Source organism: Oncorhynchus gorbuscha, linkage group LG02, assembly GCF_021184085.1.
Source record: "Oncorhynchus gorbuscha isolate QuinsamMale2020 ecotype Even-year linkage group LG02, OgorEven_v1.0, whole genome shotgun sequence".
In the NCBI taxonomy this organism is placed as follows: Eukaryota; Metazoa; Chordata; class Actinopteri; order Salmoniformes; family Salmonidae; genus Oncorhynchus; species Oncorhynchus gorbuscha.
In genome coordinates this window covers 65,573,355-65,600,301 of record NC_060174.1, presented here as the reverse complement: position 1 = coordinate 65,600,301, position 26,947 = coordinate 65,573,355, and the positions used below count along the sequence as shown (strand labels likewise).

The 26,947-nt window shown below is 42.3% G+C and overlaps 2 protein-coding genes across 12 annotated transcripts in view; one reads left to right on the top strand and one right to left on the bottom strand.

Moving 5' to 3' along the window:
* Positions 1-6,224: 6,224 nt before the first annotated feature.
* LOC123993828 (insulinoma-associated protein 1a-like) lies at positions 6,225-8,004 on the bottom strand. The gene has a single exon (XM_046296299.1). It carries the CDS (start codon positions 7,877-7,879, stop codon positions 6,620-6,622), a length of 1,260 nt encoding a protein of 419 aa, XP_046152255.1. The 5' UTR covers positions 7,880-8,004; the 3' UTR covers positions 6,225-6,619.
* Positions 8,005-24,573: 16,569 nt separating this feature from the next.
* The window catches only part of LOC124007439 (signal-induced proliferation-associated protein 1-like), a 46,601-nt gene continuing 44,227 nt past the window's right edge, over positions 24,574-26,947 (top strand). For 5 of the 11 annotated variants that reach the window (XM_046318062.1, XM_046318078.1, XM_046318052.1 and 2 more), the window contains exon 1: positions 24,575-24,897. The gene's annotated coding sequence lies outside the window, so the exon portion shown is untranslated. Of the gene's footprint in view, positions 24,898-25,281; positions 25,402-26,947 lie in introns of those variants that run through there. The other 6 variants (XR_006833941.1, XR_006833940.1, XM_046318089.1 and 3 more) reach the window with 3 other exon arrangements.

Sequence of the window (26,947 nt, the reverse complement as noted above, 5' to 3'; positions counted from 1 at the left end):
CCAACGACAGTGGGTTTATGTCCATAGGCAACGTTGTTGCCTGTAATGTCTGGTGAGGACCTGCCTTACAATAGGCCTACAAGCACTTGGGCCTCTCACAGTACGGACATTGCAATATATTGCCCTGGTCACATCTGCAGTCCTCATGCCTCCTTGCAGAATGCCTAAGGCAAGTTTACGCAGATGAGCAGGGACCCTGGGCATCTTTCTTTTTGTGTTTTTCAGAGTAAGTAGAAAGGCCTCTTTAGTGTCCTAAGTTTTCTTAACTGTGACCTTAATTGCCTATCGTCTGTAAGCTGTTAGTGTGTTAACGACCGTTCCACAGGTGCATGTTCATTAGTTGTTTATGGTTCATTGAACAAGCATGGGAAACAGTGTTTAATCCCTTTACAATGAAGATCTGTGAAGTTATTTGGATTTTTATGAATTATCTTTGAAAGACAGGGTCCTGAAATAGGGCTGTTTCCTTTTTTTGCTGAGTTTATGTCCTTTAAAGTAGAAAAGAATAGAGAAAGAATGTAATGTTCAGCTAAATCTACTCCAGTATCTGTCTTGCCTTATTGTTTGTCATGGTCTGAATAGCTTTTGGATCTTTTGACGTTATCCGTTTCTTGATTGTCAGTTGGAAGTTGTCGACAAGGACAGCAATGAATAGACTATGCAGGGAAAATCACAATGTACAATAAACATACGGTAGTGTCTTTGTTGCAACATTTCTAAGCTTACTCACTTGAGGAAAGTGAAGTATTCCACCATAATGTACAGGACAAGGAAGATTAGAATGTGGGTTGACCTTTCATAAAAATTAAAGAAAATGTACGTCATGAACTCAGGTATTTACATGGTGATGATGACTGATGATGCCCATCTTCTAGACCATGCTTCACACAAACATTAGTGTTTCCTCACCGAGGTCTTGGCGGGTAGAGGAGATGAAAACCCAGTCATCCAGCGTGAGCAGCTGGAACAGGGTGCGAAGCTCTCCGGGTCAGGCTCATTGAACATCTCTCGGAAAATGGCAGCAAACATGAAAAGGAATGTGAACATGAGGATGATGGACTGGAGGCGGGTTGACATGATGGACTGGAGATTTTGGAGAAAGATGTCAAGGAAAGAATGACGTTACTGAACCGTTATGAAAGATATACAGAACACAAGGTTACATTCTGAAAGTATGCAGACTCCATGACTTTTTGCACACGTTACAGCCTTATTATAAAATTGACCAACAGATGGGATTGATTAAAAATCATCAGCCACACATTACCCCGTAATGACAGAGCGAAAACAGATTTTAAGACATTTTTGCAAATGTGTTCAAAATGAAAACAGAAATACTTTAAATACACAAGTATTCAGATCATTTGCTATGAGACTTGAAATTGAACTCAGGTGCATCCTGTTTCGATTGGTCATCCTTGAGATGTTTCTACAACTTGATTGGAGTCCATCTATGGTAAATTAACATGATTTGGAAAGGCACACACCTGTCTATGTAAGGTCCCACAGTTGACAGTGCATGTCCGAGCAAGAACCAAGCCATGACCTCGAAGGAATTGTGACGAGGCACAGATCTGGGGAAGGGTACCAAAAAATGTCTGCAGCATTGAAGGTCCCCAAGAACACAGTGGCTTCCATCATTCTTAAATGGAAGAAGTTTGGAACCACCAAGACTCTTCCTAGAGCTGGCCGCCCGGCCAAATTGAGCAATCGGGAGAAGGGCCTTGGTCAGGGAGATGACCAAGAATCCGATGATCACTCTGACAGAGCTCCAGAGTTCTTCTGTGGAGTTGGGAGGCCACCAATCAGGCCTTTATGGTAGGGTGGCCAGATAGAAGCCACTCCTCAGTAAAAGGCCCACTTGGAGTTTGCCAAAAAGGCACCTAAAGGACTTTCAGACCATTAGAAACAAGATTCTCTGGTCTGATGAAACCAAGAACGAACTATTGTGCCTGAATACCAAGTATCATATCTGGAGGAAACCTGGCACCATCCCTATGGTGAAGCATGGTGATGGCAGCATCATGCTGCGGGGATGTTTTTCAGTGGCGGGAACTGGAAGACTAGTCAGGATAGAGGGACCAGCTCAGGACCTCAGAATGGGGCGAAGGTTCACCTTCCAACAAGACAACGACCCTAAACACACAGCTAAGACAATGCAGGAGTGGCTTCGGGTCAAGTCTCTGAATGTTTGTGAGTGGCCCAGCCGGAGCCCGGACTTGAACCCGATCGAAACATCTCTGGAGAGACCTGAAAATAGCTGTGCAGCTACACTCCCCATCAAACCTGACAGAGCTTGAGAGGATCAGCAGAGAAGAATGAGAGAAACATTTCTAAAAATCTGTTTTTGCTTTGTCATTATGGGGTATTGTGATGTCATTATGTGGTATTGTGTGTAGATTGATGAGGGGAAAAAACTATTTAATCAATTTTAGAATAACAAAATGTGGAAGAAGTCAAGGGGTCTTTATTTATTTATTATTATTATTTTTCACCTTTATTTAATTAGGCATGTCAGTTAAGAACAAATTCTTATTTAAAATGATGACCTACCTCAGCCAAACCCTCCCATAACCCGGACAATGCTGGGGTGCCCTATTGGACTCCCGATCACAGCCGGTTGTGATACAACCCGGGATCAAACCCAGTTTTGTAGTGACAACTCTAGCACTGCAGTACCTTAGACCGCTGCGCCACTCAGGATCGCCTCATGATTGCCATCCCAAAGGATAAAATGCTCACCAACAGGGCTGTAAACAAATTGAGAGAAATAAGCTGTTTGTGAGTATGGAACATTTCTGGGATCTTTTATTTCAGCTCATGAAACATGGGACCAGCGCTTTACGTGTTGCATTTATATTTTTGTTCAGTATAGATAGGGATGTATTCATACAGTTGAAGTTAGAAGTGTACGTACACTTAGGTTGCAGTTCTTAAAACTCATTTTTCAACCACTCCACAAATTTCTTGTTAACAAACTATAGTTTTGGCAAGTCGGTTAGGCCATCTACTTTGTGCATGACACAAGTAATCTTTCCAACCATTGTTTACAGACAGATTATTTTACTTAAAAGTGATTGTATCACAATTCCAGTGGGTCAGAAGTTTACATACACTAAGTTGACTGTGCCTTTAAACTGCTTGGAAAATTCCAGAAAATTATGTCATGGCTTTAGAAGCTTCTGATAGACTAATTGACATAATTTTAGTCAATTGTAGGTGTACCTGTGGATGTATTTCAAGGCCTACCTTCAAACTCAGTGCCTCTTTGCTTGACATCATGGGAAAATCAAAAGAAATCATCCAAAACATCAGAAACAAAATTGTAGACCTCCGCAAGTCTAGTTCATCATTGGGAGCAGTTTCCAAATGGACTGGTGCACTTCCCAAAATAGATAAAATCATGAAGAGGGAACATTATGTGGATATATTGAAGCAACATCTCAAGACATCAGTCAGGAAGTTAAAGCTTGGTCACAAATGGGTCTTCCAAATGGACAATGACCCCAAGCATACTTCCAAGGTTGTGGCAAAATGGCTGAAGGACAACAAAGTCAAGGTATTGGAGTGGCTATCACAAAGCCCTGACCTCAATCTTAAAATTTGTTGGCAGAACTGAAAAAGCATGTGCGAGCAAGGAGGCCTACAAACCTGACTCAGTTACACCAGCTCTGTCATGAGGAATGGGCCAAATTCACCCAACTTATTGTGGGAAGCATGTGGAAGGCTACCTGAAACGTTTGACCCAAGTTAAACAATTTAAAGGCAATGCTACCAAATACTATTTGAGTGTATGTAAACTTCTGACCCACTGGAAATGTGATGAAAGAAATAAAAGCTGAAATAAATAATTATATCTACTGTTATTCTGACATTTCACATTCTTAAAATAAAGTGGTGATCCTAACTGACCTAAAACAGGGAATTTTTACTAGGATTGAATGTCAGGAATTGTTAAAAACTGAGTTTAAATGTATTTGGCTAAGGTGTATGTAAACTTTCAACTTCAACTCTAGGTTATGTACTATAGGTTATTTACACCCATTGAAGTGCTATGATGAGAAATCAAGCAGGGGTGGTCGGCCTGAGTAATGAGTTAAGGCTGGAAGACACCTACCGGATGGCACGCAGGACCCAGGACGCTCAGATGGTCTAAACCTCTTTGAAGATTTTGAGGATGCAGAAAACTGTGGATGCCTGGCCTCCACTGGAGCTCCCTACTCAGACTCAATGAGTGGCAGCAGTAAGTCAACAAGGCTCATGATAATCATGAAAAAGTCGGAGGGAGAAAGATAGGCAGAGTACAGAGGTGAAAAATAGAAAGTAGGTGACACAGTGGGACACTCTTGTTGTAAAACATTGGAGAGGGTTTTGTGACTGCCCCCAATGCAAACAGCTACCAACCAGGTCATATCATTTTTTTTTAAGTAGAGTCGACACCAGACAAGCATTTTCAAGCTTCCAGCACACATTCCATGAAATAGATTACCAGGAAAGCAGGAACTGGCTTGTTGAGCCTGCATAACAGATCATGAATGATGAGGGTCGTACAGTAGACATGCAAACACAACAGTGTGAGAATTTTTATGACCGTGTGGATTGTAAATACTGGATTCTGAAGTCATTCTTCCATGTAAAAGTAAAATATTGTAGGTGAGTATGTAGGCTAAGTGAGTGCTCATAGGGTTATGGGGAGTCTTGACCTTTCCAGTCACTGCCTGTATGTTAGTGATGGTTGACGTTCCATCTTGCACTCCAGGCTAAACACACACACACTGCAGAGAAGAGTACCAGAGTATCGTGAAAACATGATCAAACCAGTAATCTCTTATTGTAACAACCTCTAATGCTACTGATGCCGTGGCCACCAAAAGGGTCATAGTGGGGAATCTTGAGCACTTTCTGATGGCGGCACAATTATATATTGTATTGCTAGACTTAGAGGAACTTCATTTTCCCCAGGGGAACATTACTTCATGCCATTACTACTTTATCTTCACAATTACCAGTTTCATTACATTACCAGTTTCACTTGTAATTAAGGCATCTGTCAAATATTCATGAATACAAACAAGTAGCTAAGCATTTACCCGATTGTCTCTGGAAAGAAATGAAACCTTCAGCATGGAGGTAATGGTACAGAAAGCCACTGGAAAACATCAGTGCTTCATCAGGATTGATTTATTCTCAACACTTCTTTGACCATTCATTCTATTCCATGCATTCAATTCTACTCCACTATGCTCAAGGAGTAGTCTTTGCCTTTGGCAAATGATAGGAGTGGAATGTTAGCTAAAAAGACTGGTATCCAGGCTACACAGGGAGGGGGAATTCCCTTTTCTGGGGGCGTAAAGCAAGCGGCAGCAATTATTTGTTGTACCACAAGGGCGCGGGATGATACCAGTGTAGCTTACAACAATAGTTTTCAGTTGATATGAGAGGATCTCTTGTGGCCAAAATGGATGAAGGACTCTTCCCTGGCTTTTTATAATGAGCCATTTTAATTCCAACCATTTACATTTATTTTGGAATAGCGTTAAAAAAGTAGGACCTACTTATGTGCCAGATTTCCAACATATTTGGAATGGTAATATGGCTACATTTTCAAATGGATAATAGGCTAATCACTACGTTTTATGAAAACATGCGTATTTTCGTAAGTATAGCCAAAATACTTATTCCTGACTTTAAAAAAAACAATTTTACCTTCTGTCTGTAGAACGCTGCAACCTGGTCTCAGAGCATTTTGTATTATTCTGTTCGTAAATACGAGACACTCCATTTAGTATGATACAGTATCATATACATTTTAGTGTCCAGGATTACGTTTACTATGTTGTTTCTAGTCTATAAGACCAGGCTGAACTAAAGACAAACCTTTATCATATTGCACCTTGCCCAGCTTCCCCTGAACTTGAACCTAATGACCACTGTCAAGGTCGATGCTTAAAGTTGGAAATTGATTTGTCGGTTGGGCCCATTCTATATCAAATGGGGACATGGCATTGGCCATGTTATTCAATTGTCTATCTATCATATCACAAGTAGACCTGATCCATCAACTCTAAATAAAGGGCATATTTGGTGTTGGCATGTATGGAAAGTAGATGTTGCAGAAATGGATGTAGCCTAACAAAAAGTAAACACAATAAGATCTTTTATATAATAAATAGACAATTGCAGAGTAGATTTATACTTTATTATTTTAGGAAGAAGTTGGCATGATAGTATTGTGTTTCAAGGAAAAGTATACACATTTGGTCAGAGGTCATTTGAGGCAATGCGTAATTGTTTTTTACGTCATGGCTCACATCAACCCAGTCAAAAGCAACATGATTAATACAAATCTGGGCAGATAAATAAATAAACAAACACATTATTAAATTAACAAATCAATAAATATCAAATAAATAATCGGCTATAGATATACATTTGTAAAAAAATAAAAATAAACATTTAAAAGAAGAGAAGACATTTACACAAAAGTAGACTATTCAGGAGGAACATGTGTGATTTCACATCAAAGAGGTTTGTCCGTTTGCGAGGTGAAACAAATGTTTACAATAACTCTGTCCAAACGGAATGAAGTCATTAATGCCGAAGCAAAAGCCTGAGGTCATTAAATAGTTTGGGACAAAACTATCACCTGTCTGCGCTCCGTTGGGTGATACTTGTTGATGTGTCTGGTGAGGCCAGGGGAGGAGAAGAAATTATCCCCACAAAATCGACACGGAAACACCTCTCCTGTCACCTTTGTGATACGCTCGGTCCCTGCGTATTTTGCGGAGGGCTGGGGTGATTCCCGGCCGGACTCGAGCGGACAGCTGTGTTGTTGGTCTGTGACTATGGCCAAAGGAGAGGAAGGAGTCTGATTCTGGGGATGACTAGCTGCTTTCTTGTTGTGCAAGGCCAGGTGTTTCCTCAGGTATGCTTGTTTTCTGAATTTCTTTGAGCACTGAGGACAGCTGAACATCATTTCTTCATCCGAGCCCGAGTCTGAGGGTGGCGTGGAGGATGGGAGCGTATATCTGGCTGTTGGTGTATGGGGTCGGCTCTCCTCTCTCTGTGACGAGACTCTCTCCACTTGGAAACCCTTTGGCTTGTGCCAACGTCGGTGGGAGGCCAGGTTAGCGGGACAACTAAACACTTTGTCACACTCGTCGCAGCGATATTCGACTCGGACGATGCGAGAGCACTTGTGGAAGGCCAAAGTTAGAGGGTCCGAGTACCGCTCCTTGCAAAGCTGACAGATAAACTCTCCGAGCGGACTACTGGTGTTGGAGCGCTGCTTCACCTCATCCTCTGCCTCCTCCGTAATGCGCAACCCTAGGACGGGAGATGTGGTTACCTCATATCGGACGCTGGACTTCTTCTGTTGGTTTGGGGAGCTTGAGGACTTGCGCTTTTTAGAATTAGTATGGGGAGATCTGGCGTTGGAGAAGGCTGGCCGCTTCACTGCTGCATATTTAGCATTCCCGCACATGGTGTCCTGTCTGGTGGTCATCTCCGGAAGAGACGGCGACACTGGGGAGCCATCAATGGCAAAGCTTCCCAAATTTGCCTCTGGAAAGGTATCTGCTGGAGCAGGAGAAAGAGAGCTGAGCATTTGATGAGCGGAGTCCTCTGGTGGGTGCTGATATCCCTCACTGTCAGGTCGGGTCGGGCTCAGCGAGGGCGCGCAGTGAGACTCTGACATTCCACCGAAAATAACCCGGCTCGGAACTCTGATAAAGTTGTGGCACACCGAGGGCTGTGCATGAGCCGGGGCATTCTCGACTAGCGGTGAACAGTTGGCGACCAGCGCCAAGTCCTCCTCGCGCATCCTGTATGAAACAGGACCAGCCTTTTTAGAACGTTTTATAAGGAAACCCTTTGGCATGGTGACTGTCAGAAAGCACACACGACGCGTTATCTTCAACCTCAATACGTCTTCACTGTTAAAGTCGAGGCCAGGGATTGTAAAGAGGCGTGCGTAATTGTAATGCGTCCTGTTCTCTCTGCAGTACTTGTCCACACTGGCCCTCTTTCGTTTGTCTCTGTCTTTATAAAGCCCCCAAGCTGTCATTGTGCGTCAGTTAGGACGCAGATGGCAGCAGTCCAGCCGTCAATAGAAAGGCCCGGCAACATGATCCACCGGGAGTCTCTGAGGAGCACAGCGGCAGATGTCAGCCTCCCCCATTGCCTAGGCCCCTGTCTTCCCCCGCCCCACTCCCACCCCGACCACTTGCCCCGTCCTTGACGGTTCCTAGCCATTATGTAGATTACACAGAGCCATACCACCCTTATCCAGCCTTTATCTTTCCATGTCCTCTGAGACTCTATTCAACACACACGTGCCACAGCCGTCCGTCCATTCATCGAAACGCACGAATCAAAAGGAGGGGAAAAGTGCCTGCGGGGAGTCAGGTTTGTGTCAGTTTGGAGGCAAAGAAGCAGAGCAGACGAGGCACAGCACCAGTGAATCTAAGCAGATCAGTGTTCAATGCTCTGCCCAAATGCACCTTAGCCTACACTTAGGCGTCCAGGGGCATTCAACTATTTGAACATGTTAATTTCATTTAAAAAATGTGTGATTCAACATTATGAGAAGAAAAAGCAAAATAACTCCACACAAAATAACTCCATATGGTTTGTTCAGTCCCTGGTGTGAAGGGTATCCTAATTATTTGAATAGTCGTCATCAACTCTGCTTCATCGTTGTGGCAAACTGCCCAGAACCAATACCCCCACTATCAAACGTCTCGACTCAACAATAGAAACAGTCTGTCGTGTCACTGTCAGCGAAATTAACCATTTCCATCACATGCCCACAATCTGGCGCAAAAGCACATCACATATACAGACCCACCCAACCCCCACCCTTTTGAAACTAAATATTATTAGTGATACATTGGGAATAGCAGCAGGGCTATCTGCATCAGGGTTATATTGTAAAGGCCAACAAAACGGTTGAAATCAATCAACAGTAACAGTCACAGACCAAACATCTTCCTGTAAACTAAGGAGAGAGGTAAGGTTGGCTCTTAAACAATGCACATAAATCTAAGAAGTCAGTTGCATTGATTCATGTTTTGTAGCCTCTTTTGGGCTCAACACCAACATTTTGTGTATGCATATTGTCGCAATTCTATAAGTTCCTGAAATAAAAGTCAATAGGATGTGTTATTGCAACATCCCCATTTCCTATTTTGATAGATATTAGGCCTGTCAACTCAGGCAAAATAATACATTTTTACCTGCTTTCTTATAGGTCTTCTTTTCTTTCGCCTATAACTTGTCACCACTGATTTAAAATAGACATCACATAATATCGTTATGAAAAATAAGCATGTCCCATGCAGAAACAGACATTGTCTTGTACTCCGCAGCAAACTCATTTGGAATATGCTCAAGGCGCACACCCACAAACGCACGCACGCACGCACGCACGAACACACACATCCCCCAGCCGTTGTGCGGTGTCGCCCAACCGGTCTGTTGTCTCCGGGGAGCGTTGATTGTTATTGGATTTTTTTTCGTCCTTTGGGGATAGGAGACAACAACAAAAAGTTCGAGCGCGAGAAGGATTGCGGTATGGAAGGGCGAGGGGCGTGTATTTGTATATGTGTTGGGGGTCGAAGGGGGACATTCCCAATTCTTTTACTTTCCGCCTTTGTTGGAATTGGAAGTTTGAAGCGTGTGCCTTTGGAGGCACAAGCCACGCGCCCGCCCTGACCTCTGTGACACTCCATTTGCATAAAGCTGGAGAATTGATTTCGGTCCTATTCTTTGACGTGACCTGCCTGACTTACCCCATTACTGGCGGCTCAGACGCACAATTCAGCAGCGGCATAATTAAACGGAATCACAAATGTGGCGCTTTTAAACTAACGGAATACCTATCTCCACTGAGGCATATGATGAATAACACGTTTTAAAAAGGCGCCATGGTCACGCACAATATAGCCTATAGACTCGTCAACCTGTTCAAACTAATTCCGTTAATTTAAATGAAATACTTCTGATACAACTAGACAATGTTCCACAATGTTGTTTTGAACATGTAGCCTAATCAAAAAGAGCAATGTGTTGCATGGCCCCTCAGGTTGTGTTTATGAGCCATATCTTGAGCTACATTGGACACGTGAATTCAGCCCCAGTAGGTAAAGGTTATAAGAATAATATAGAAACTTGTTTGAACATTCAGGCTAATAAGAACACAATCACAACCAGGGAATTAAACGTCTCAGACATGAGTCACAAAGAGCTGAGAGCAGCACCTTTTGAGAAACAGAAGTCATGAAGATAATGGCTAACCACCGCTGGAATGTTAATAGTGGTCAGAACTTGCTCCATATTAGGCTACCGACTAGACCTGTAATAGCAGGTTGACGTTTATTGTCATGAATCTTGCCCTGAGGGCAGATCTGAGCGATTTCCACTTGATGGGCCAGCTGCAAGTCAAAATAGGCTATTCCGTCAAAATTCATGAAAACAAAAATGTACTTTTTAGTCTTAATTTAAGGTTAGGTTTAGGCATTAGGGTTAGCAGTGTGGTTAAGGTTAGGTTAAAAAAATCCGATTGTATGCCTTTGTGGCTGCGCCAGCTAGTGACCACATTGCAGAGCTACCTACATGAGTCGTCCCAATAAATGCCACCTAGCATCATGCTCACGCACATCACTGATGATTCGACATAATAATCTTAGCAATTGCATGGAAACGTTTTTCGAAGAAAATCCATTGCCTGGCCTACAGTAGCCTACAAGAGAGACACGTCACCCTATAGGACTACCCTCCCTTTGTTCAGTGCGCAGCCTGGGCAGGAGGAATTCGGAATGTGTAATCTTGTTGCTACCGGGAAGGATGCAGGAACGCCAGCGATTGGCCCGTATCGCCCGTTCCTCAGCCATGTGCAGTTCGTGCTGTCTTATTTACATACAGCTGTACAGTATTTGCTGAGGACATGAATACACAGCCTCCCAGTCCCCAATAACAATAGAATAAACAAACGTGCAGCTACAGCGCCATGGTTCTCCATCCAATCCCTTTTCAACCAGATTCAATTGGGTAAAGGCGGGGTGTATATAGGGTGAGTATTGGTAAAGTGGGACACTTTCTGAAAAGTCGTTTTCTGGAACACCTTACGCAGAAGCATCTCATTGTCTTAACCCCCAAAATGATACAATTCTAAATAACTTAAGAACTCTACTACACTATACATAAAAATTATAATATTAAACACAGAGGACTCTTCAAACATAAACCGTCCTGAGCCCAAATGTTTTAAGTCAATACTGGTAAATTGCGACACCTTGATTGGCAAAGTGAGACACAAATCTTTCTCGTAAAGAATAATAAATTAAAGAGTATATGAGTAATTTCAAAACGTTCTTCATACAAATTAAATGTATTAAAACATTATTTATTTATTTTTGTGGAACATTAAGAAGGATAATTTATCATTATTATTATCATCATCATACTTGATTATAATTATATGATGTAGCCTATATGTAATTGTATAGCCTATTCATAAAATAAAATGAACTTCATTTAGGCCTATCAGCTCAACATCACACTCTAATGGACATTTTGTAGAACGAAACCAGAAAGATCTTACCTATCAAACATTTCAACGACTGTTTTATTGTTACCATAGTCAAATACAGCAAAATAAACGTTTTTAGTCATCATATTCCTTTATAGTTATGAATATAGCTTGCTAGGATGTTTAATGTATTTTTTTAGCAAGCTAGCTGTTTTGCAAATTTGAGGAAAATGAAATTGAACATTTGATCCTATTTAGAAAATAGATTTCTGTTAAGAAGACATGTAATTCATAATCCCCGGAAATATTTTTTCTGCATTAAAATGGCCTAGAGGGGTGTCCCATTTTGACAGTAGGCGATTGGCATACTGGCCCACTGTCACAATATCACTATTCTAAAACGTGAGAGTAATAAGAAAACCATTTACAGTCATTTGGATTTACAATTACATCCCATTACAACATAGTCGTAATGAGACACTGAAAATCCTTTCTTAGTGTTTTATAACCTTAACATTATTTACCTCAGAACCCTATGTCAATTTACTTACCATTATGCCTCGAGACACGTGTCATTACACAGGATGCCACGCCCACAACGATGACGCCGTACCCATTTTTTAATCATCACATACTTCCTCACTAACACACAGGCGTTATGTTATAGTACACATTTAAACATATCAATTACAAAGCTTAAGTGTCCCACTTTGCCAGGTGTTCCACTAACCAATGCTCTCCCTACTCTAAAGCCACAAATTGCATAAATTAGGAGGAGTAGGTCACATCTATAACACCCAGGCCTTCTCCTCTGTTGTTTTTTTTATTTTTTATTTTTTTTATTTAACTAGGCCAGTCAGTTAAGAACAAATTCTTATTTACAATGACGGCCTACCAGAAGGCAAAAGGCCTCCTACGGGGACGGCGGGCTGGGAGTACAAATAAAAAATATAGGACAAAACACACATCACAACAAGAAAGACAACACAACACTACATAAAGAGAGACCTAAGATGACAACATAGCATGGCAGCAACACATGACAACACAGCATGGTAGCAACACAACATGGCAGCAGCACATGGTAGCACCACAAAACAGGGTACAAACATTGTTGGGCACAGACAACAGCACAAAGGGCAAGAAGGTAGAGACAACAATACATCACACAAAGCAGCCACAACTGCCAGTAAGAGTGTCCATGATTGAGTCTTTGATTGAAGAGATTGCGATAAAACGGTCCAGTTTGAGTGTTTGTTGCTGCAGTGAACTGAAAAAACGAGTGACCCAGGGATGTGTGTGCTTTGGGGACCTGACTGGCAGAACAGGTGTTGTTTGTGGAGGATGAGGTGTGCAGTAGGTATCTCAGATAGGGGTAGTGAGGCCTAAGAGGGTTTTTATAAATAAGCAACAACCAGTGGGTCTTGCGACAGGTATACAGAGATGGCCAGTTTACAGAGGAGTATAGAGTGCAGTGCAATGATGTGTCCTATAAGGAGCATTGGTGTCAAATCTGATAGCGCTCTCTTTCCCAGCAATCTGTTGAATATCAAGGTAAGAAGAAATTATATAAAGTTAAAAAACAAAACATGTACCATAGTTTCAATGTGCAGGGATAAGTCGCTCTGGATAAGAGCGTCTGCTAAATGACTTAAATGTAATGTAAATGAGTAGTGAGGTAAATAGGCTATGTATATGTAAGCAGGGGTAAAACAAAAAGTGACTGTTAGCAGCAAGATAAAGTATAATAATAACAATAATAATAAATAGTAGCAGCAGATATGGTGAGTGTTTGCATGATGGTGTGTGTGTGTGTGTGTGTGTGTGTGTGTGTGTGTGTGTGTGTGTGTGTGGACGTCAGTATGTGAGTGTGTGTGTGTGCGTGTGGACGTCAGTATGTGAGTGTGTGTGCGTGTGTGTGTGTGGACGTCAGTATGTGAGTTTGAGTGTGTGTGTGCAAGAGTGTCAGTGGTGGTATGTGTGAATGGGTGGGTGGATACCTATGAGTATGCAGTCAGTGCAGAAAGGGTCAGTGCAGATAGTTTGTGGGTGAGGTTGGGCAGCCATTGATTAGCTGTTTAGCGGTCTTCTTTCTTGGGGATAGAAGCTGTCTTGGATCCTGTTAGTCCAAGACCTGATGCTCCGGTCACGCTTGCAGAAAGAACAGTCCATGGCTGAGGTGCCTGGAGTCTTTGTACATCTTTCTGGCCTTTCTAGGACACCTTTCCTTCCACGGAACCTTCTGAGAATAGAGCTAATGATGGCTAATAGGCCTGGAGAATTCAGAAAGGTCTCAAAATGGAACTTCACAAATTGACTTTCTCAATGCTTTTAAACCAATATACAAATAGCCGCAGAAAGTAGGGGTGCTGAGGGTGGAGCAGCACCCCCTTTAAAAATCTGAATTACAAAAGAAATCTGAATAATCAAATTCAAAAAAAAAATTTGTTTCCCACAAAAGTACTGGGCCCTTGCTAGTCCTGTATTAGCGGACCGATATAGACATCTGTAGGGCAGGCAAAACCTCACATTATTTTTTAAGCTATATAGTTTTTGTGTACAATTAGAGTACATTGTTTACAAACAATGGAGTAAAACAATCTTATATTTTTGGTTGTAATGGGGTAAGACAGTTGAACTAAGCTAATGAGGCATTTATATTATTATATAATCAATGGCTATATATCATTAATTTAAAAGTCCAAAAATGGATGTACCAACCACAGACTAGCTTTAACGGTGATACCATTAGGCTACTTTCTGTCAGTGTTTTTCATAGCCTATATTTTATAGGATATACTTCACTAGAATTTTGGTAGTTTAGGCTATTACCTTCCATGGTCATATGTACAATTATTAGGGATCTATTTGAACAAAACGTATGAAATGGTCAATCTTAGTGCTGGTTGTAAGAGCTATAGGTTGGGGATGTGTCACAAATATTTTTGCTATTTTCACAAACGGAATTATGGGTGCAGTTGCTGGCAGTGGCGCGAAAGGGCTGGGTATTGAGGAGTAAACAAGTTGTAGGTGTGTCGAAGGCTTGACCCCTCACTGGCCAATCAGAACATGCTCCATGCATGGCTAAATATATGGTCAACTCCAAATCAAATGTTAGTCCATTATGGACTAGTTTGTTAAATAGCCTACAGAAACAAAATAACAAGATGTATGTAGGCATATCCTATCTTTGCTAAATATCTTGGAACATGTTTGCAGTCCACATTGTAAGAAGCCTAATTGCATGGCTTCAATATAGAAATATATTGTTAAACAAAGCCTTCACACTGATATAGGGACTAGGGCTACTTTAAATTGCATTATGTCTGCCATGTCTGAGCCATGGACTAGCCAGAAGTTGTCAATAAGCAAGATTAAATTAATTTAAAAGAAAATTAATAATTTGAATACAATTGTAATTGAAACTAAACAATAACTTGTTTTAAATAGGCAATGTTTAAATAAAGTTACAGGCACCATACTTTCTCCCCGTGGGCATATAATATTATGTAGACTGGAGGATTTTACATACATCCAAAATAACAAAGGGAGCACGCTGTTTTGCTGCTCCCAAACTCTTTTCATCAAGCTTTGGTGATTAATATTTATTTCAAAGCAGTCTCATGAGCCAAACCCTTTATTGATAGGCTGCTATTTGGCGAATGCATTGGCCATTGGACAAAAAAACTGCCTTCGTTAATCCTTAAAAGTCTATTGACACATCCGTGCTTCAATCTAAGTAACATAATTTAAAAAATCCCCATAAAAATCTGTCAGTTTAAGCTAGAGATATCAGGTGTTTTGTATGGGCTGCGTCTCAATCCGCCTCATCCGCTTATGTCGGCCTTCCGCATCTGCAATGGGAGTCATCTGAAGGTAACCCATACAAACAAATGGAAGTATGGAGGTAGTTTCAGGCTAACAAAATTAATGGGTTAAATATGTGTCCAAAAAAACAAAAATATTTCCTGAGCATTCTTATATCTCCTAGATATATGATAAAACCTTATTCCTTACGATACTTGTTTTGACTGTCTATATTTAGCATTTACAAATGTGTTGTAATTCCATGCATTTATATGGGCTATAGTAGTAAATGCCGAATTCAATACCTTTTTTTATACCTAAAGGGGTCCTAAAATTCAAAATCAAATAGCTAAGAATTTTAGAGGTTCATTCAGAAGAGGGGAGGCTAAGCAATATTTCTAAATCGGATGGGGTCAGAAGCATGATATCAAAAATCCCATCTCTAGTTCCATGGCACTGTGCACAAACCTAGGAGTAAATCTCTCTATAACATTCACACGCCTATACAAAATACATGGCGCCTGTCAATTGTATTGTTGCCTATGTGCGAGGCACATTCTCAAAAGAATCTTCCGTTGATATGCATTATAGAAGGACTGAATAGTTTGGTGGAGCACGTCTTTGGTAATCGGACGAGGGGCGCTCTTTGTAAACGGGGATGTGTAAGCTACTTGAACAAGCAAAATGAAATATTCAGGTATGTGAATTGTGAATCATGAAAAAGCACGAGGGCAAAAACCTCCAAAATACTTCCAGCCACTGTCAGTAGACCATAAAAAACTCTTTATTCATTGGCTACTTGGCTAATGCATGGACAGGATGAAAATACGCACTATGCAAAGCTGCTAAACTAGCCTTGATTAAGGGGAAGGTAGGCTAGGCTTGTTTTTTAAAATCAAATCAAATGAAATGGGGGGAAACCATTCCAAAAGGCACAACTGTCATGGGCACACAGCAGGATAGGCTGCGCTTCCGCTCTCAAAATCCATGTCATTATCAACTGCGTTACAGTTAAGACCAGCTTTTGGTGGTTCTTAAAACTTCCCTTTAGCGCTGCATGAAATTATCACTTGTGTGCTTGTTTATATGGACACACCTCAAATATGGCCACCCTTCCCCCTCAGCGGAAGCGAGCTGATATTAGACAGGTAAATTGCTGAACCTGGCTTAAGGGTTTATGACCATTTACACCTGGATCTCGCAGCTAGCTAGCTGCTATCCGTGTGACTATTGGCCTACGTCGATTCCGGAGTAAACATCAATTATTCCGGAGCTAGCCAGCTGAAGAGTTCCATCAGCCACTCCTGGGCTACAATCACCTATCCGGACCCGTTTTACTGCCGATGCTGAGCCCCACCGGGCCTTCACGACTGGACTACCAACGTTATCTGCCCAAGGGAGTTATCCAACTGGCCCCTCCGTCGCGACGTTACCTGAACGCCCATCTGTGGCCCGCTAATCGTTAGCTGTCTTATTGGCTGCTATCTGAATAGGTCTATTGAACAATTTTTCTTGGGTCACTATAACTATATCTATTTTGCCAATTGGATTGATTCCCTCTACCACATGGAACCCCACTAATTACATTTACATTACATTTAAGTCATTTAGCAGACGCTCTTATCCAGAGCGACTTACAAATTGGTGCATTCACCTTATGACATCCAGTGGAACAGCCACTTTACAATAGTGCATCTAAATCTTTTAAGGGGGGGGGTGAGAAGGATTACTTTATCCTATCCTAGGTATTCCTTAAAGAGGTGGGGTTTCAGGTGTCTCCGGAAGGTGGTGATTGACTCCTCTGTCCTGGCGTCGTGAGGGAGTTTGTTCCACCATTGGGGGGCCAGAGCAGCGAACAGTTTTGACTGGGCTGAGCGGGAACTGTACTTCCTCAGTGGTAGGGAGGCGAGCAGGCCAGAGGTGGATGAACGCAGTGCCCTTGTTTGGGTGTAGTCTAATCTACCGACGGAAACACATGAGGTGGCTAATAACAGACCTCCATCCTATGCTAGCTTGCTATCGATGGCCCGGCTAGCTGTCTGAATCGCCGTTACCCCAACCAACCTCACTACTCACTGGACCCTTATGATCACTCGACTAAGCATGCCTCTCCTTAATGTCAATATGCCTTGTCCATTGCTGTTCTGGTTAGTGTTTATTGGCTTATTTCACTGTAGAGCCTCTAGCCCTGCTCATTATACATTATCCAACCTTTCCGTTCCACCACCCACACATGCGATGACATCACCTGGTTTCAATAATGTTTCTAGAGACAATATCTCTATGATCATCACTCAATACCTAGGTTTACCTCCACTGTATTCACATCCTACCATACCTTTGTCTGTACATTATACCTTGAAGCTATTTTATCGCCCCAGAAACCTCCTTTTTACTCTCTGTTCCAGACATTCCAGACATTTCAGACGTTCTAGACGACCAATTCTCATAGCTTTTAGCCGTACCCTTATCCTACTCCTCCTCTGTTCCTCTATTCCCCAGGCGCTCTCTTTTGATGACTTCTGTAACCGTAATAGCCTTGGTTTCATGCAGGTTAACATTAGAAGCCTCCTCCCTAAGTTTGTTTTATTCACTGCTTTAGCACACTCTGCCAACCCGGATGTTCTAGCCGTGTCTGAATCCTGGCTTAGGAAGACCACCAAAAATTCTGAAATCTCCATCCCAAACTACAACATTTTCAGACAAGATAGAACGGCCAAAGGGGGTGGTGTTGCAATCTACTGCAAAGATAGCCTGCAGAGTTCTGTCCTACTATCCAGGTCTGTACCCAAACAATTTAACTTCTACTTTTAAAAATACACCTCTCTAAAAACAAGTCTCTCACCGTTGCTGCCTGCTATAGACCATCCTCTGCCCCCAGCTGTGCTCTGGACACCATTTGTGAACTGGTTGCCCCCCATCTATCTTCAGAGCTCGTGCTGCTAGGCGACCTAATCTGGAACATGCTTAACACCCCAGCCATCCTACAATCTAAGATTGATGCCCTCAATCTCACACAAATTATCAATGAACCTCTCAGGTACCACCACAAAGCCGTAAACACGGGCACCCTCATATATATCATCCTAACCAACTTGCCCTCTAAATACACCTCTAAATACACCTCCACCTGGCTACCCCTACCCCGTTCAATAGCACTGCACCCCCCACAGCAACTCGCCCAAGCCTCCCCATTTCTCCTTCTCCCAAATCCAGTCAGCTGATGTTCTGAAAGAGCTGTAAAATCTGGACCCCTACAAATCAGCCGGACTAGACAATCTGGACCCTTTCTTTCTAGAATAATCTGGCGAAATTGTTGCAACCCCTATTATATATACTACCCATCACTGCGACCTGTACACTCTTGTTGGCTGGCCCTCGCTTCCTACTCGTCGCCAAACCCACTGGCTCCAGGTCATCTACAAGACCCTGCTAGGTAAAGTCCCCTCTTATCTCAGCTCGATAGTCACCATAGCAGCACCCACCCGTAGCACGAGCTCCAGCAGATATATCTCTCTGGTCACACCCCCAAAACCAATTCTTCCTTTGGCTGCCTCTCCTTACAGTTCTCTGCTGCCAAATGACTGGAACGAACTACAAAAATCTCTGAAACTGGAAACACTTATGTCCCTCACTAGCTTTAAGCACCAGCTGTCAGAGCAGCTCACAGATTACTGCACCTGTACATAGCCCATCTATAATTTAGCCCAAACAAGTACCCCTCCCCCTACTGTATTTATTTATTTATTTTGCTCCTTTGCACCCCATTATTTCTATATTTACTTTGCACTTTCTTCCTCTGCAAATCTACCATTCCAGTGTTTTACTTGCTATATTGTATTTACTTCGCCACCATTGTTATGCAGGTGAATGAGGACCCAAAAGCGACTTGGCGAAAACAGAGTCTTTATTCCAGTAAAGGATAAAAGCAATACTCCTGGACAATCAAAGCAGAAAACAAAACATGAAAAAAATTAAATCCACTCGTAGTGACGAGGACAGACTGGAGACTCGACCATTGACTGCAGGTTGCCTCGGGAAGGCACCGACCGTAGCAGACTCAGACACCTGCTCACAGGCAGCATCTGAAGGAGACAAGACACGACAGGGCGAGACAATGACACAGCACAGTGAACATCATACAAGGATCCGACAAGGACAGAAGCGGAAAACAAGGGGAGAAATAGGGACTCTAATCAGACGACAAAATAGGGGACAGGTGTGAAAAGACTAAATGAGTGAGTAGGAGAATGAGGAACAGCTGGGAGCAGGAACGGAACGATAGAGAGAGGAGAGAGAGGGAGGGGGAGAGAGAGGGATAGAAAAAGGGAACGAACCTAATAAGACCAGCAGGGGGAAACGAACAGAAGGGAAAGCATAATGACAAGACAATATAAGACAAAACATGACAACCATGGCCTTTTTTTGCCTTTACCTCCCTTGTCTCACCTCATTTGCTCACATTGTATATAGACTTATTTTTTCTACTGTATTATTGACTGTATGTTTGTTTTACTCCATGTGTAACTTTGTGTTGTTGTATGTGTCAAACTACTTTGCTTTATCTTGGCCAAGTCGCAATTGTACATGAGAACTTGTTCTCAACTTGCCTACCTGGTTAAATAAAGGTGAAATAAAATAAATAAAAGGGGATGGAAAATACCAGTGCGGCAGTTTTTACATGGCGAAATTGCCAGCCGAAAATAGAGCCCACAGTTTTGTTATTACTGTGTAATTATAAGTGCACTATAACAAGTATTGGTTTTACTCCCCGAGATTTGGACATGAAGCTAGGCTTAGGGATGAGGACATGAAGCTAGAGTTAGGATTAGGTTTATTGCTAGGGTTAGAGTTGAACCAGGATGTGGACATGAAGCTAGAGTTAGGATTAGGTTTATTGCTAGGGTTAGGGTTGAACCAGGATGTGGACATGAAGCTAGAGTTAGGATTAGGTTTATTGCTAGGGTTAGGGTTGAACCAGGATGTGGACATGAAGCTAGAGTTAGGATTAGTTTTATTGCTAGGGTTAGGGTTGAACCAGGATGTGGACATGAAACTTGAGTTAGGATTAGGTGTATTGCTAGTGTTAGGGTTGAAACAGGATGTGGACATGAAGCTAGAGTTAGGATTAGGTTTATTGCTAGTGTTAGGGTTGAACCAGGATGTGGACATGAAGCTAGAGTTAGGATTAGGTTTATTGCTAGGGTTAGGGTTGAACCAGGATGTGGACATGAAGCTAGAGTTAGGATTAGGTTTATTGCTAGGATTAGGGTTGAACCAGGATGTGGACATGAAGCTCGGGTAAGGATTAGGAATATTGCTTGGGTTAGGGTTGATCCAGGATGTGGACATGAAGCTCGGGTAAGGATTAGGAATATTGCTAGGGTTAGGGTTGAACCAGGATGTGGACATGAAGCTAGAGTTAGGATTAGGTTTATTGCTAGTGTTAGGGTTGAACCAGGATGTGGACATGAAGCTAGAGTTAGGATTAGGTTTATTGCTAGTGTTAGGGTTGAACCAGGATGTGGACATGAAGCTCGGGTAAGGATTAGGAATATTGCTAGGGTTAGGGTTGAACCAGGATGTGGACATGAAGCTAGAGTTAGGATTAGGTTTATTGCTAGGGTTAGGGTTGAACCAGTATGTGGACATGAAGCTAGAGTTAGGATTAGGTTTATTGCTAGGGTTTGGGTTGAACCAGGATGTGGACATGAAGCTAGAGTTGGGATTAGGTTTATTGCTAGGATTAGGGTTGAACCAGGATGTGGACATGAAGCTCGGGTAAGGATGGAGGTTATGGTTGAGAGGTAGAGTTGATCCTTTAAAAAAATAAAGAAAAACAGCTAAATTTGATGTTGTAAGTCCACAATAATGTTTAAACCCCATCAGGAGGGCCACTTTTGAGGTCTGGGAATGTTTTATTTTATGTTTGTGTGTAGTTACCCTTTAATTCAAGTGGCACATAGCAATAGGCTGTTGTTTAGTGGTGTTTTTGTAGCGCACTTGCTTGATAGTACTGTTTGCAAAACAAATACCCACTGGATTGATTCAAATACTTCTGACATCATTCTGCCAGGTAAGCATAGGCTACTTTGTAGTTAACGTTTAATTGACAAGGTTTTGGGGAAAGACTTTCCACTTTTTATTAGCATCGTCGCTACTGCCTACACAAAGTGGTAGACGCACAAACACAGACAAGGGGAATTCTCATTGTCTCTTCAGCAAGTTGCAGGAAATACGAATCACCAATTCATTCTGTTAATGTTTTATGATTAAACGTGTACCAACGAATTCATTTTCAATACATTTAGTTGATTCCATACTAAGTTCAATACATTTTCAATACTGTTGAATTCCGTTTTGATATCTGGATTCCGTGATTCTGTATGTGTTCTCCGTATCGCGGATTTTACAGTGCTCTACAGATGCAAAGTCTGGGACCTGGTCCCAATTGCACACAAGGTTGTCTACGATGCAGTTTACCACTAGATGTCGCTGTATTACTGACTATTACTGTGAGCTAGTATTGATAATTCACCAGTACACATAAAGTGATATATGACAGCGCAAAGGATGTGGAAACCTTGTGTTAACATGTATTCACATGAAATGGGTAACGACAACCTATGCCGTTTCGTTCAGTTCCAGAGCTGACTTTTGGGCCTATAAGATCATTTGTATTCAGCATTCGGTGGAGTGTAATTATGTTAGGCCTCTATCAATGCTACAGCAACCCATCTACCTTTTCTTGTTCACGAAACACACTGACCAGGGTGGGTATAATGTGTGGAACGTTCCAACGGGAATCTGTTCCAAAAACCTCGTAAATAATAAGGTTGCCAACAAACAACGCATACAACGTTGGATAGCGGCCGAATAAGATACCGGGTAGGGAGTGGGCTATTTCATTAGGTTTTCACTCATCACGTTTATTCCGAAAAATGTCTCTGGTAGCCTATGGAAAAACATTAAGAATAAGCTACGTGGTGAGTTGATGCCTATTCGGTAGCTAGTTAGCTAGGTTAATTGATTATGCTACTTTGTATGCGTTGTTTGTTGGCAACCTTGTACTTTACATAGTTTTTGGAACAGATTCCTGTTGGAACGTTCGACAAATTCTACCCACCCAACTGGCCAGGCAGCTAGACTTGGTAAAGCGGATAGATGCAGTAGGTTCTGTCTAGCGTCATTGTCTTAGGTTGGATAATGTGACAGCAGTTAGAATTCCATTCAACCATTTTTTTAAATAATAGAGATATAAAGTGAAGCATTCAGCTTCTCAGGCAGTTCATGGTTCTCTTACAAAATAGGAAGGAGAAGTAGTGCTTGGAATAAATGAACTGGGGCTAGGCTGGTCTTTGACAATGAAAACCAATCATACCAAGGAATAATAGGAACTAGAAAAAAATATTTGTCTGATCCACAATCACTGCTTACAAACTATTTGATTGGACTTATGTATGGTAACAGTTATTTGAAATATATATTTAATCTACATTATGTAAAATATAGGAATTACTGAGGAAAAAGTTTGCATTGCCATGTGTCAAAATGGTAGTTTGAACATATCTCAAATGCAAAATAATAATAAATGATGAAAAAAAATTAACATCAGGGGTCATTTGATGTATCAGCAATGTCATTCTAGTCTTAGACTATACCCCATGACCTAAACTGCTATCACATAAATCTACTGTCTTGTGCATCCAAAACTATTATCATTGTTTCCTTGTTTTAATTGGTTTTAGACTCACTACCCCCAACCCGTCCTCCTAGCCCCCACCCCCACACCCAGCTCTGTTGTGGGCTTGACCAGAGCTGGTGACCTATCAGGGCCATATGGTCAGGCGGGGGGTGACTTCATACAGTAATTAGTGGATGGAGTTGGGCCCCAGCTCCAGTGCCACATTAGCTAAAGGTTTGTTTAAAGCGGAACTGGTAAGGCTAGTAGTCAAAACAGACAGTCTCAGGCAAAACAGGCAGTCTCAGCACATAACTGAGTATAGAAACCATGTACCAATGTCTACAATATACAACTATTTATTGTGCTATTACACACACATGGGATATGCCTATAATGTTATGAATCATGCAGCATACACTTCCACGGTGTTGTACTGTGCTTTCAACATAAGGATGCATTTGAGCGTGATGAGAGGTGGAGAACCTGGGATTAGGTGCCCAGTCTTGTTCTAGATTGAGGTCCAAAATACTGTTGTTTGTGACTCTCTATAACCCCTAGTGAGAAAATCCATCTGAAAACCATCTGAAAAAATAGATAAACTTTAATCCTTAATGATAATGCTTTAATTTGCCACAGTAAAAGGCTCACAAAGAGCAGCATAATTCCCCTCTTTCTCATAAACATCTCCGGTGTTCAGTCTGTGACTGACACCTGTGCTTTTGTAGGGTGTCATAATCACACCACACCATGGCTGGACTTAGGGAGCCAAGGTAGTGTCTATGGAAATGTAGAATGGCTCATAATAATGCCTGGAACGGCGCAAATGGAATGGCATCAAACACATGGAAACCATTTTGGAAGGTCAGGTGGCAGAGAACCTACTGGGCAGGGAGGGAATGGGAGGGGAGGGGGAGGTGAACAGTGATGATGGCCCTCTTTAAAAAAAAATAACCTTTATTTAACTAGGCAAGTCAGTTAAAAACAAATTCTTATTTACAATGCCGGCCAATCCTGGCCAAACCCGGACAATGCTGGGCCAATTGTGCGCCTCTCTACGGGACTCCCAATCACGGCCGGATCTGATACAGCCTGGATTCAAACCAGGGACCGTAGTGACACCTCTTGCACTGAGATGCAGTGCCTTAGACCGCTGCGCCACTTGGGAGCCCTCTGAATGTTTAGAGTCTAGTAAACAATGTACCCTCCTTGTTGGGGAACCATGTAATTGTTTAGTGTGACCCCCACCCATTGGTCCATGTTTGGGGAGAACACTACACATGCTCCTTTCCCCCCCAACCTTTCCTCCAACCAAACACGTAGAATGGCACATTGTGGCTGACAGGCTAGATGCACTCATTGGTCGCTTAATCTAGTCACCCTAATCATTCAACCATTAGTCTTGAATACGGATTAGAGAGAGGGAGAGAAAGAGAGTACATCCTGCCTAGTTTGCTGTCTATTGCTGCCTCAGCCTCTCTTTGACAGAGAGAGAAAGAGAGAGAGAGAGAGGAGGGGGAGGAGAGAGATTGGGGATGTGCCGTGTGTGAGGGGAGGAGAAGGAGGGGTTTGGCTTCAGTGTGATGTGAATGAAATAGAATCAGCGTGAGGGAGGGAGACAGAACAAATCAACCTGCCTCTTTTGACTGAACAACGGAATGGAAGAGCTGAGCTCCTAGGCACACTGACCAGAGAGGAGTTTTATTTTTGGAGGGGAAGAAGAGAGCAGACAAGGGAAATCGAAGAGGGACGAGGAGGAGAAAAAGCCTCAGCGTGGGGATAGATAGCAGAAAATGCTGTCATGGGGAGAGGGGGGAGGGAGGCTACAGAAAGGAACAGGATGATACCAGGCAGGGTGGAGCGGAGCTGAGATGTGGAGGTAAGCACTGTCTTTCTTTACTCAAAGCCTTCAGAATACACACATTCCTAATTCCCTATATCCTATGTCTGGTGATAATGAATGTGATTGATTTGTTCAGGACACCCCCTATGTGAGCATGCATATGCTCTTATTTCCTGTCGATTTCACCAGAGATTCAGATCATTCTGCCGTACAGAAGTGAGAGAGCAAAGGATGTCAACACAATGAACGGACGCTTTGTCAGGGGTAGAAAATTATGTCTGAGCGGCATTCTGCTATCTTCACGCTCCCCCCCCCCCTTCCCCCACCCCTCTGGTGTTCTGGGCTCGTTTAAAAACGGTGTAATGACATTGACATGAAGTCACTGCAGACCTTGCTGTAGGGCGCTCGGGGCTGCAGGACCCAGAGATGTGGGCCAGGTGGAGGAATGGAGGGAGGGATGAAGAGACAGAGAGCACGCCAAAGACAGGGAGAAGGAAAGAGGTGAATAAACAGGAACTATAGTGACACAGAAACAAAAAGGTAAGAGAAATAGGATATATATATAAATGTACTTTTTTTTACAGACTAAGGTCTGCAGCCCCTGCCTGTTTTTGTGTGGGGGATGATAAAGAGGACTGAGAGGGTACTGCATGTAATGTGCACAGACAATGATGGAATGGAGAACCAGAGCTGGGATCAGGGTGTTGTTTTCAAGGTGGCAAAGAAAAGGAGGGATGCGGGATATCATTTTTTTCTCTCATTTTGGCAGTGAGGGGGGGTTGTGCTTTTTGGGGGTTGGGGATGCAAGGGATTGAGAGGGCTGGTGTAGAAGAGAAAGGGGGAACAAGGAGGGAGATGAAGAGGAGAGGGATGAGGGACAGCTTACATAAACTAGTGCACTATAAGGACTGGCCATTGAATTTATTTTGCACCAGATGTGGTGTTCACTGTGGTTGTCGTTAATGGACAATGGTATTCCTTATGATGATGAATGCATCGGGAGTTGACATGGTGAAGTCCTTGCACTCTTTCCCGAGGAGTGTGGTAGGCCGTGTGCTTGTCGAAATTTGATGGCAGGGACTTGGTCATGGTCTTTGTGTGTTCCTGGCCAGATTGGCAGAGGGTGTGACGTTATCGGTCCTAGACTGTTAACCTAGATGGTTGGCCAGATGTGCTCATGGATATGTATGTGTGTGTGTGTGTGTGTGTATGTATGTATGAAAGTCAATCTTCTGAAATCAAGCTCTCTGAGAATGAATATACTGTATATGTGATCGGGAGTAACTGAAGCCGGATGATAACATCAGATTTGTTGGTGCCACCATGACACACAACCACTATCATTGCACACATAGCACATGGGTACAAGAGTCTGGTGACGCTTTGAGGTCACACTGCCAATGATGGGGACAGATGCCGGTTTTATCGAGGGAAACGGACCCTACCACAGTGCTTCAATTTTCATGAAATGCTTCTAAAATATTCAAAAGAATTGATAATGTAGTAATATCACAATAATAACAGAGTAATTACAAAATAGGATTGCAAAAGGGCATTCAACTTGGGATCAAATGTATTGTTATTTTGAGTGTTCTTTGAGAAGGTTAGGCCAGATAAAATGTCCACTCTTAACAGACAATCAACTATTTAATGCAGCAATCTCAACCCGACAGTTATTTACTTGTCAGTCAAATGTAGGTTCATGGATATACCCGCCAGTATTTTAGGGTTAAATAAACTCCCATGTATTCAAACTACGAGAAAAAAAAGGTATATTCTCTATTATTTGACAACATAACAGGAAAATACTTTGCCCTCGGACTTTTATAGTTTGTGGACAGTAGGGAGGTCGTTATATTATTGTAGGTATAGAACAATCAGATGTGTGTCTGTGACAGAAACATGCCTGTTCTAGTTAAAGTAGTGAAGCACTCGGGCTCTCTCAGAAAGAACACTTTTTCTTCGAACATGTTAAAAATGTGGCGCTTTAAATATGCTGTTTTGACCCAAATGACGGGAACTAGCCGTTGGCGTCAGAGCATGTACGTGTCTATATTTGTTCATCTAGCTAGGACTAGTATTGTCA

What these genes read in the sequence shown, in the direction of transcription:
- LOC123993828 (XM_046296299.1), bottom strand. Translation starts at nt 7,879, where the DNA reads ATGCCAAAGGGTTTCCTTATAAAACGTTCTAAAAAGGCTGGTCCTGTT.